Source organism: Mandrillus leucophaeus, unplaced genomic scaffold (assembly GCF_000951045.1).
Source record: "Mandrillus leucophaeus isolate KB7577 unplaced genomic scaffold, Mleu.le_1.0 Scaffold40, whole genome shotgun sequence".
In the NCBI taxonomy this organism is placed as follows: Eukaryota; Metazoa; Chordata; class Mammalia; order Primates; family Cercopithecidae; genus Mandrillus; species Mandrillus leucophaeus.
This window is the reverse complement of record NW_012104254.1, coordinates 8,772,219-8,783,843: the sequence shown is the minus strand read 5'-3', so window position 1 is coordinate 8,783,843 and position 11,625 is coordinate 8,772,219. Positions and strand designations below refer to the sequence as shown.

At 42.5% G+C, this 11,625-nt stretch overlaps 1 protein-coding gene across 5 annotated transcripts in view; it reads left to right on the top strand.

Moving 5' to 3' along the window:
* Positions 1–11,625, top strand: part of MYO3B (myosin IIIB) — a 545,921-nt gene that overhangs the window by 379,147 nt on the left and 155,149 nt on the right. For all 5 annotated transcript variants that reach the window (XR_001007340.1, XR_001007338.1, XR_001007339.1 and 2 more), the window contains 2 exons: positions 6,194–6,295; positions 10,858–10,960. Coding sequence is in view for 2 of the 5 variants with exons in the window: in XM_011991954.1 (XP_011847344.1) it covers positions 6,194–6,295; positions 10,858–10,960 (205 nt within the window). In the remaining 3 variants the exon portion in view is untranslated. The remainder of the gene's footprint in view (positions 1–6,193; positions 6,296–10,857; positions 10,961–11,625) is intronic.

The window sequence follows — 11,625 nt, the reverse complement described above, 5'->3', positions numbered from 1 at the left end:
TGTATTTTTATGAGAGACAGGGTTTCACCGTGTTAGCCAGGATGGTCTCTATCTCCTGACCTCGTGATCTGCCCGTCTCGGCCTCCAAAAGTGCTGGGATTACAGGCGGGAGCCACCGTGCCCGGCGTGTTCTTCAAGTTTAAGCACTGGCTTCAGAGCCCTCTTCAGAGCCTTCACTCAGTGCTCTTTCCAGTAGACCATGCCCTGCTATTGGTTTCCATCTTGAATATGGCACATTGGACATAAGGTACCAGTCAAAGCTCTGGAAAGAGTTAAAATACTGTCCTAGGCATATGGAGTTTAGAGTCAAATAATGAACTTTAAATGATGGCTATGTTGCCATTTGCCATGTAGTTTGGGGAAAATTACTTAACTTCTGAGCCTTAGTTTCCTCAGCTGTAAAATGGGACTCATTAAGGCCTAATCCTCAGGACTGCTATGAAGATCATAGCAGGTATATATGCAAAGCATCCTACACAGTACCTGGCACATGGTACATATTCACTAAATGAAATGTGACTTCCCTCTCTGTACTCCCTTCCTAAATGTGAACTACATAGGGGGAAAAAAAAAAGTCTGTGTAATACTCTTCTATGGAGGACATAATAATGCTATAACTTCAGGCTGGGCACAGTGGCTCAAGCATGTAATCCCAGCACTTTGGGAGGCTGAGGTGGGTGGATCACTTGAGGTCAGGAGTTTGAGACCAGCCTGGCCAACATGGCAAAATCCTGTCTCTACTAAAAACACAAAAATTAGCTGGGCATGGTGGCTCGTGCCTGTAATCCCAGGTACTTGGGAGGCTGAGCGGGGAGGATTGTATGAACCCAGGAGGTGGAGGTTGTAGTGAGCCAAGATTGCACCACTGCACTCCAATCTAGGTGACGTGGTGAGACCCCATCTCAAAAAAACAAAAACAAAATGCTGTAACTTCAAAAAGATGAAACAATTTCTTTCAGTTTTGGAGAAAAATAGTACCTGTCAAATCTCAAATTCGGTTACAGTAAAATCTTCATAAAAAGAATTTTCCGGCTGAGTGTGGTGGCTCATGCTTGTAATCCTAGCACTTTTGGAGTCCAAGGCGGGCGGATCATGAGGTCAGGAGATTGAGACCATCCTGGCTAACATGGTGAAACCCCATCTCTACTAAAAATACAAAAAATTAGCTGGGCGTGGTGGCGGGCGCCTGTAGTCCCAGCTACTCGGGAGGCTGACGCAGGAGAATAGTGTGAACTCGGGAGGCAGAGTTTGCAGTGAGCCGAGATCACGTCACTGCACTCCAGCCTAGGCGACCGAGCAAGACTCCATCTCGAAAACAAAAAAAAAAAAGAATTTTCCAAGTCTTAACTTATGTCTTGTTTATTTGACAAGGAAAAAATAGAATACAACAATAAATAACATGTAAGAGATTTCAAGTGGTTTTGTTTTGTTTTTGCAAAGAGCTGTGCTCCATTCATGCTGAAAGCTTGATTCATTTGTGTATATAAAATTTTGGGGAACTTCAATATTGTTAAGACTTAGGTGTTGTGCCCCTGACATAATTTTTCCCCCTCACTAGTTTGAGGCCCTTTTGCAACTTGTTCTGAAAGCTAGCAAGTTCCCTTGTCACCCTGCTTCTGTAAAGCCAGAAATTCTAAAATCTAGGAGCTGAATATCACCCAGATTTGTTGCCTTCTGGTGTGGAAAGCAAGTTGCCTTTCAGATGTCTGAAGAGTTGGAAGATCTTGGTGAACCTATCATGTTTAACCCACAGTGACGGGTGATTGGCAGCGTAACAGCTGAGCGACAGCCGTTTGGCCAGGAGTTCAAACCTCAACACGATGAGCCATAGCAGGATCACGGTTTGATTTGCTGTGGCCATGAAGTTTGAATCACCAAATACAGACACAGAGGCAAGGGTGACAGCTGGTAGCCATTCTCGTCAATAAAGTTGTGACGGTTGAGATGTACAAGTAACTAGAGCCTGCTAATTTCATAGACTTTGAGCCAAGTGCTTAGTGTCAAAACCAGCTATGGTCAATGATGCAAATGGTTGTGAAAAGTCCTTCATCAACAGCAAGGCTCTCCCCATCGGACTCTTTCCTCCTGATGGATTAGAAGCAGATTGAATCCTGCTTTCTAGGAATAGATCCAGTTTGAAGAAAAGGAGGCCTTATTTTTAAAAATTCTAGTAACTTCTTAAAAGTCTAATTTATTAAGTATAATTTACATACAGTAAAATTCAGTTTGAGAAAACTGGATCCCCTCCGCAATCAAGAAAAACAACATTTCCAAAAAGTTCCCTCATGCCCTTCCTGATGTCCACCCCCACTCATCCTCAACCCCTGATAACCACTAATGGGTTTTCTGTCCTATAGTCTTGCCTCTTCCTGTGTCTTGTCCTTATAGTCTTGACTCTGTAAATGGAGTCATACAGTGTGAAACTTTTGAGTCTGGCTTTTTTCACTTAGCATAATGCTTCTGAGATTCATCTGCATGTTGCATTTTTTAGTAGTTCATTTATTTTCATTGCTGAGCAGAATTTCAGTGTATGGATGTACCACAATTTTATTCATTTACCAGCGGAAGGACCTTTGGATTGTTTCCAGTTCTTGGTGATTATGAATAAAGCTCTTATAAACATTTAGAGCATTTTCCTTTTAAGTAAAATGTATAGGAAAGTAAATAACTTTGCTTCACAGGAAACTAGAACTGTAGGAGCAGGAATGATCCTAGAGGTGGGAGTTGTTTTCTTTTTGATTAGCTGACAGATATGGTTATTTTATACTTTTGCTTAGCAATTTATAGTCTATCAAAGCACTTGCACACACCTTACTTCCCATAATTATCGTTATAGTAACCCTGAGAAGTAGGCTAGGAATCTTGCTTCATTTTACAGGTGGAAGCTAGGAAATCTCCTATAATCCGGACTTCCTAATCCTTATTTGCTGTCCTTCCTTCCAAACGTTTTCTCAACACCCTGTCTGTGCAGAACATTCTGCTAGGTTCTTTTGGGGTACCCACAAAAATTTTTTTCCCATCAAGACAGAGCAGTCTTACATGGAATCAAACTGAACCCCCTGACCCAGGCGTGAGAGGAATACAAAACTGAGCCACTTAACACAGCCGCAAGAAGCAAACAGTCTATAAGCTACCAGAAGCAGGCAGGACGTAAATTTTAAGAAAGAAATCTTGAAGTTGGTGGGAGTCAGAAGAGAATGGATTGACAGTCCCTAGATGATCAGAAAGAAGGGGAATTCCCCAGACAATACTGTTCCAGGACAAGCAAGAAACTGATTTCTAGGATAATGGAAAACTTCCCGCCTTGGCTTCCAGGTTGGGGAAAACAGTTACCAGGCAAGATTTTCTTTGAACTCAGTCAAAGTTTAACTGGGATAATGACTGGAATTAAGTACTGGATAATCAAAGTGGAAAATGCTTTCAGAGGCCTGAAATTGCTAGACTTGTTTTGTGTGGTAGAGATGGAGGCCAGGATTTCTTATGGGCTGTAGAAAAAAAAAATGTGTCAATGAGATTCTATTCTTTAAGAATCCAACTTTCTTGGTGCTGCTTTTGGTGGCATTTGCCTGTCAGACCTCCCACAAGTTGGCCTCTTTATCCTTTATATTCTGATAAGATGGCTGATGACCAGCTGTCAGTCCAAGCCAGAAACCACACTGGCTCCTTGTAAAATCTGCCAGCAGCAGTTAGGAGGGGAAGCCTGGGCTTTTGTGCCTCATCCATATGTGCCTTCTCTGCCAGATACAGTGGGTGCCCTTTGCCAGGCCCATTATGAGGGCAGGAACGTTTACGCAGCCTAGATCACCAACCAGGAAACCTACCAGGACAGTGTCTCTGTGAAAAAATGCCTGATCTGTCCTTTGGGTGGATCACTAAATGCCAGGCCAGGCCACAGCCTCTTTCTGCTGCAGCTAATCTGTGGGACCATTAGAGGCCCAAGCACATGAAAGAACGTACAAAGGTCTGATTTTTTAACTTTCATTTATAAAGGGGAAAAAAAGGAGAATAGAGATTATTATTTTTAAATGTTTAAATAAATGACCTGCATCATGTAATATTTAGGAGTTCAGACATTAGGAAAAAAATTTTGTGCTTGGGTTCAAATCCTGGCTCTGCCACTCTACAGCTGTGGGACTTTGGGCAAGTCATTTAACCTCCCCTTGTCTCAATTTCCTCAGCTGTAAAATGGGAATAAAGTAGTCGCTCTCTTTTAGGGTTACTATGAGGATTAAATGAGTTAATGTTTGTAAAGGACTGAGAACAATGCATAGAACATAATAATCCATATGTGTGATAATGTTTGTTAAATAAAAATAATGGAGCTTTTCTTACCTCCTCCCACCCAGTTTTCCCCCGCACCTCCCAGCCAAATCAAGCTGAAAGTACATACCTTTCAGTTTGATCTTTTCCTTCTTTCTTCTAATTTCCATCGTTAACACCTGTCATGCTACTCCCCAACTCCAAAATTAGATTCCTAGGGCTGCCATAACAAATTACTGCAAACTATGCAGCTGAAAACAACAGAAACTTATTCTGTCACAGTTCTGGAGGCTAGAAGTCCATCAAGGTGTCAGCAATGTTGGTTTCTACTGGAGGTTCTGTGGGAGAGTCTGTTCCAAGTCTCTCTCCAGACTCCTGTTGGTTCCTGGCAATCTTTGGCCTTCCTTGGTTTGTAGACCCATCACTCCACTCTCAGTTTCCATTGTCGTATGCCTTCTCCCTGAGTCTCTCTGTATCTTCACATGGCCTGTTTGTAAGGACGCTAGTCATTGGCTTCAGGACCCACCTTCATCCAACATGACCTCGTTTTTAATTAACTACATCTGCAAACACCCTGTTTCCAAGTAAGGTCACATTCTGAGGTTCTGAATAGACATGCATTGTGGGATATCACTAGTCAAACTGATACACCCCCTTTAAAAGTTGCGGGTGCTTTCATATCTTTAATCTCTTTTTACTCTTACTTTCTGTATTAGAATGCGAGCTCCTTGGAGGAAGGGCCTGTGTCTCTTTAAATTTACTTTGAGGCAGCTAGAAATGTTTACTTGGCCACTTGAAAGGAATGGAGAGACAAGGGTGATAGCAAGCTGGGTGTGGAAAGGTGATGCCCAAGATGGAGGAGTCAACCAGAAGGAGGGAGAAAGACAGGATTTTTAAAAATCGCATCTGAGCAAATAATAAAGGAGAAAGGTCAGAGATACCAAATATTCTAATGTGGTACATTTGGAAGCACTGCTGCCAGGAATAGAAATAGCCAAAGCCAGAAGGAAGGTGCAGGAAGTGAGAACAAGGTCTAGATAAGAGGCCAGGAAAAAAGGAGATGTGGACAGAGTTAGGGTTGACTGCCTCGGGGCGGGACCAGAAAAAATCTCCTCCATGAGGAGGGGGAGTCCTGCTGCCAGTGTAGTTTCTGTCTAAAGTCGGGAGATCCAATGGAAAGAACCTGCCTTCTCCAGATATCTGAGGTAAAAGATATTGGAACATCTTCAGTCCCTCGTGACCTTGAGGTCATGGAGAATGGAAGAAGAGATGTGACAGCTGCGAAAATCCCTAGTGGAGCCATTATTTTGGGGAATCCAGCAGGAAGTAAGCTGACTGGACAATGAGAAGCTGCCATGTGATATTCCTCAAGTGAATATAGCGTGTAGTCTATCTTCTCCCTGACAGCATAACAAAGATCTGTGATCAGGGCTGCAAGATAACAGGAAGGGAAGGGCATTTCCAAGAGGCAGAGATGTGAAGGAGAAAAAGGAGCAGCTTCTGGGAGAAAGCTCACCCTTTGGTTTACTTCCCTGGTAGTGGCAACTGAAAGACAGCAGGAAAGCTATCCGGTGACCAAACCAAGAGTCCTAGCCTGGTGCACTCATGACCCCTGTTTGTCACTGAGTTTCCCTATTTGACTAATGTGATCAGTGACACGGTTTCCCCAAATTACCCAATGTCATTCAGCTAGTAGAAAATCTAGCCAGAACAATTATTAATTCTCCTGTTTCCTACTATTGTGCCCTTTCTCAACTAGACTGTATTAAATCTTAAAAATAAGCGCCAAGTCCATAGGTGAGATTAGTCACCTTGGTGCCTTGAACCGTAAGAAAAGTGTGGATTTTCCTGGCCAACTTGTATCACCCAGTTTGGTAATTCGTCTAGGTGTGGGAGCATAACCTTGAGAAAGTCCTTTTGTTTCATTCCACAGGGGACGCTTCAAACCAAAGCAGTGGGACACATTCCCCCGTCGCAGCGGGTACCAGGGGAAGTGCCAAGGTTCAAGACTGCAGCGAGCCTGGTGACCATAAAGGTGGAGTTTTTCGAGGTTTGGAATGGGTGTTCTAAACTCAGGGGCGTTCCAGAGAAGGTTCCAAAGCTGGAAGTGATAGCCTCTTATATAAGAACCTGCTGTCCACCACTCCTTTTTTCTATAGGTGACAGCCGATTAAATTTAAGACCAACCTTGCAGAGGACTCTGAAAGATGATTTCATAGAAGGGAATAGAATAGACAGGGATAAGCTCAGTTCCTCACAGCTGCCTCTCCACCTCCTTCCATATTGCCTGGGACACTGGTCTAGTTGCAGCTCTCCTTACCAATGGCTTCTCCTTAACTCGTCCTCTTGAGGCAGACCCTGACATGTTTGTATCAGATTTACCTTAAGACTGAGGAAAGTTTTGTGTCTTGGGAAGATCTGTGATCCAGAACCTGGTATATAAATCTCAGACTGATTGAGAACATTCATGGAAGGAAGGGGTACTGTGGACACGAAGTGGAAACGTGGGTTTCTGGTCTCAGTCCTCCACCAGTTAATATCCCTAAGCTCCAGTCATGGTAACATGAGAGAATTGGACTAAATCATGGTTTTCAAACATTTTAAAAATATTGCAGTCTCACCCTTTTAAATTTTGAAGGTCCCTGGACTTCTGCTTGAGAGGCTGTGATTTTTGAAGTACGGGCTTTAATACCAGCACCTGCATTTGATGGAAAGTGAGGACTTTGTGGTAGAATTTACAGTTACAGTTGATCTGCCAACCCCAGTGCCACTGCCCAGTGTGTAGGCAGAGAGGCTCTGGGTACTTCAGACTCCTTTAGTATCTGTCATTCAGTCTGTTTCAAGGAAATATAGAACTGGAGCTTTACCTTGGGGCAAGGAGGTTAGGGAGTAGGAGAAAAAGAGAGGTAGCAGGATCCAGGAGAACATCAGTGTTTCTTGAACTTGAGGAGACTTGGGGATGGAGACAATCGGAGAGTTCATTTTCAAAAGAAGCGTGGCTGGCTGTTACTGACTGAGGCTGTGGACCACTGTTTCCCCCTAGAAGTCACAAATAGGAGATCCTCCAGTATAGGAAGTCACAAATAGGAGATCCTCCAGTATAGGAAGTCACAAATAGGAGATCCTCCAGTATAGGAAGTCACAAATAGGAGACCCTCCAAAGATGTGTTGTGTTTGGCCAGGCACAGTGCTTTTTAAAAAACTTTGAACCTGAATGTCTTTAAGTGGGGTGTGAATTATCTGGTTCATCACAAAGCTCGCGATTCCCCATCCTCTTTGCCTGATACTTCACACATTTATATTTCTTCCTAAGTGGCCCCAAAGGCATTTGCAGCACCTCCTAATGGTGTTCTTGGTGTTTTTGTTGTTGTTGTTGTTGTTGTTGTTGTTTTATTTCCTGACAGTCAAATGCTTTTCCATCTTACTTCAAAACAGTCTGGTAAAGACTTGACACTTGACTAATTTTTCTCCTTGAAAAATATGAATGGCTCATAGAGCTCAATCAGAGTTTGGAAGGATTCAGTTCCTCCAGAGCTCCACTCCAAGTATTGCTTTACTTCATTAAACAAGAAACACTTAGGAACCCTCCCTGATGAAAGGTGACCCATCTCTAGAGAAGCTTCTATTGTCACACCTGCACATTCCCCAAGTTTGGCATTTTATGAATATTTAAGTTCATAATTTTACTTTTCAGCCATGTCACTGGTCTAATTTTATATTTTATTTTATTTTTTGAGATGGAGTCTTGCTCTGTGGCCCAGGCTGGAGAGCAGTGGAGCAATCTCGGCTCACTGCAAGCTCCACCTCCCGGGTTCACGCCATTCTCCTGCCTCAGCCTCCCGAGTAGCTGGGACTACAGGCACCAGCCACCATGCCTGACTAACTTTTTTGTATTTTTAATAGAGACGGAGTTTCACCATGTTAGCCAGGATGGTCTCGATCTCCTGACCTCGTGATCTGCCCGTCTCAGCCTCCCAAAGTGCTGGGATTACAGGTGTGAGCCACCGTGCCTGGCCTGGTCTAATTTTTTTTAACTCAACCTGTTCATACACTTAAAATGAGTCACCTTCTCTCTCTTCTTTTTCCTTCATATCTCCATTTCTCCAATTTCCTTGTTCAGAAATTCGTTTGCCAGAGAGAAGCCAGGTGATTCCAACTGTCACCAGATCATACTGAAAACTGACAATTTTGGATGCTGCTTTGAATTCAATGGTTTGATAATCTTATTTATCTCTTTAGTTTGACCCAAATCCTTCTCCCTGTTCTTCAGCAAAGCTGGGGGATGGAGGAGCAGATTCGCTCTAAGCTTTATTCAGAATATTCTGTAAGTTTCTGGTTTTATGCTTCAAATAACTCTTAAAAATCAATATTTTGATGACTGAAGTGTAAATTAATAAGAAACATGGAATAAGTTTTCCTTTCAGTTACATGAACAGAAATTCTGTGGGAACCCCAGCAAAGTAGCTGGGCGCATTTGCTGAACCAGGTAAAGATGTTGCTTCTTCTCATTCTGGTCTTGGACATGGCAGAGAGTCCCAAACCAAAAGAGATTTTACAGTTTTTTTTCTAGATCTCTTTGTGCTTTTTTCTTCTTTGGATGGCTATTGCTCATTATAATTATTTTTTTTTTAACTGAGGATCTCAAAATAGGTACAGACAAAAGCTTGCAATCTTAGCTTTCCACAAGGGCAATATCATTTGGACTTTGATCACTGGTAGCTCTTAGTGCTGCTGAATTGGGCCAGAGAACAAGATTAAAAATTATTTGTGGTGATTGTTCCTTCTTCACAGGGAAACAGAAAGATATTTGTATCCCTAAAGTGGGTTCCCCTCTTTTGTTTTTATTTCGGTTCTTGCTTTTATATTGCTTATCACAGCATTGCAAGTGAGTGCGGGCCAAACAGTGGTTTAGAATCTCCCAGAGGGGGAAATCTTGCCTGGTGCTCTAACTGGAGGATTTTATCAATGGAGAAAAGGCAATGGGGGAGAGGAAGGGAATTAGTTAATGAAATTCTAACAGGCTGTGGCTATTTTTCTTGATTTCTATTTTTTCCTTCTTTCAATATTGTTGCTTCACTGTTTGGCCATAATGTTTTGTCTCTGTGTGTGTGTGTGTGTAATAATAAAAATGTATTAATGTCTCACTTAAATTTTTCTCTTTATCCTTTTGGTGTTTGTAGCAATAATAATAATAACAACAACAACAAGTCTTTTTATCCATCACCTTAGCTCAAAAACTGCATTTATTCCACACAAGAAATATTTATGCTAAGGAGCCAAACTAACAATTTAAAATCAGCACATGTTCTTTCCAGAACAGTCAACACAAAAACAACTGATTTCTGCACATGTTCTTTCCAGAACAGTCAACACAAAAACAACTGATTTCTATACTTTTTATTTATTTTTCTACACTCCGTTTCTATCATGTATTCTGTAATCCTAATGTCAACCATTTATGCATCTTCCACAATAAGTCACAATTCCCAAATGTATAGATTATCTTTGTTGGTTATATTTCAGTTTGGATGGTTCTAGGTTATCTAAAATAAGGACGGCAAATAGGTGTGCAGTCTCCTTCCAACACTGATTGATTGGTAGTGACTACTTGGAACAGCGGTTCTCAGCCCTGGCCACATATTAAAATTGTCTAGGGAGCTCTTTTAATAATTGATGGCAGCTCCCATCCCAGATCAATGTCAGAATCTCTAGGGGCTGGTCCTAGGCATGTTTAAAATCTTCCTGGGTGTTTCTAATGTACAACCAGGAGTAAGACTCACTGATCTGGAAGTAGTGTCTCTCAAAATTTAACATGGATCAAGGTCACCTGGAGAGCTTGATAAAAACACAGATTGCCAGACTCTACCTGTAGAGTCTCTGATTCACAAAGTCTGAAGTTGGGCCCAAGAACGTTCATTTCTAATAAGTTTCCAGGTGATGTTGATGCTACTTGTTGGGGGTTCACACTTTGACAACCACTGATGCGAAGTGTTAAGAAGGAACTTGAGGTTGAATTAAAGTTCAGTAGAAAAGAAGGCCATGATTGATTAGCCACGGTCACTGGAAGAAAGAATTGTATTTGCTACCCTCATTCTTGAGAAACTCATCAATAAACTGTCCTCAATCAAAATGTTGAAATAGGTTACTCCTGGGATGATTTTCTCTTTACAGTTAATCCTAACCACATCATCACATTTTGTTCCTTGACCTGTCCACATCAGCAGGCAGCCTAGCCAGCCTAGAAGCTGATCTGCTGACTTTAGCACAGTGTTGTTCCAGCTATTGTATACTGCTTCTACTGGGACCCAAATCACTTGGGGCTTCTAATCTGTTCACTCTTTATATCTATTGCCAAAGAGAGGTCGCTTGTTTTCCTTTAAGCATGAAAACAGTTTGCTGACTGGGACCAAGCATGGAACAAGACCTGGAATGGAGAAGAGCTCAATTTTAATGACATATCCTAGAAAAAAACTATAGAAAGTCAGGGAGTGGGATGAGGGCAAGGGAGAGAAGGGCTGCAGAGAGTGTAGATGGGCACCAAAACCTAACCCTACCTACTTCTGAACATATTCTTAGCCCTCCTTTCTTTTCTCTCAGTTTTCAGGGGCTCTGTAGATCATAGAAGCCATTCACAAGCAGAATCCAACAATGGTCACGCACAGACTTCAAGCAACTCTCGTGCTGTCACAGAGAAAAATGGGTGAGTGTAAGAGTTCCCTGTTGTAAACTCAGGTGCTCCATTCTAATGGATAATGAAACAGAAGTATTTCTACCACTGTGGTATTTTGGTGAACTGGAGAGAGTGGAACCAAAAAATGTTTCCAGGGCTAGGCATGGTGGCTCATGCCTGTAATCCCAGCACTTTGGGGGGCTGAGGTGGGTGGATCAGCTGAGGTCAGGAGTTCGAGACTAGCCTGGCCCACATGGCGAAACCCCATCTCTACTAAAAATACAAAAATTAGCCAGCCATGGTGGCATGCATCTGTAATCCCAGCTATTCAGGAGGCTGAGGCAGGAGAATCGCTTGAACCAGAGAGGCGGAGGTTACAGTGAGCCAAGATTGTGCCACTGCACTTCAGCCTGGGTGACAGAGCAAGACTCCGTCTCAAAAAAAAGTGGTTCCATCAGATTCTCCCATGTCATGGGCAAAGTCTTTATTCTACAGAGCAACCTGAACACAACCCTACTTTTTGAGTTCTCTTCATGGTTAAATCTATACTTAGCCTCATTAGGTTAAACATCCTTCCCCTGGATATTTAGCAATGTCTGGAGACATTCTTGGTTGTCACAACTTTGGAGGGAAGGGTTGTACAGCTGGCATCTAATGGGCAGAAGCCCGTGACGCTGCTAAACCTCCTACAATGT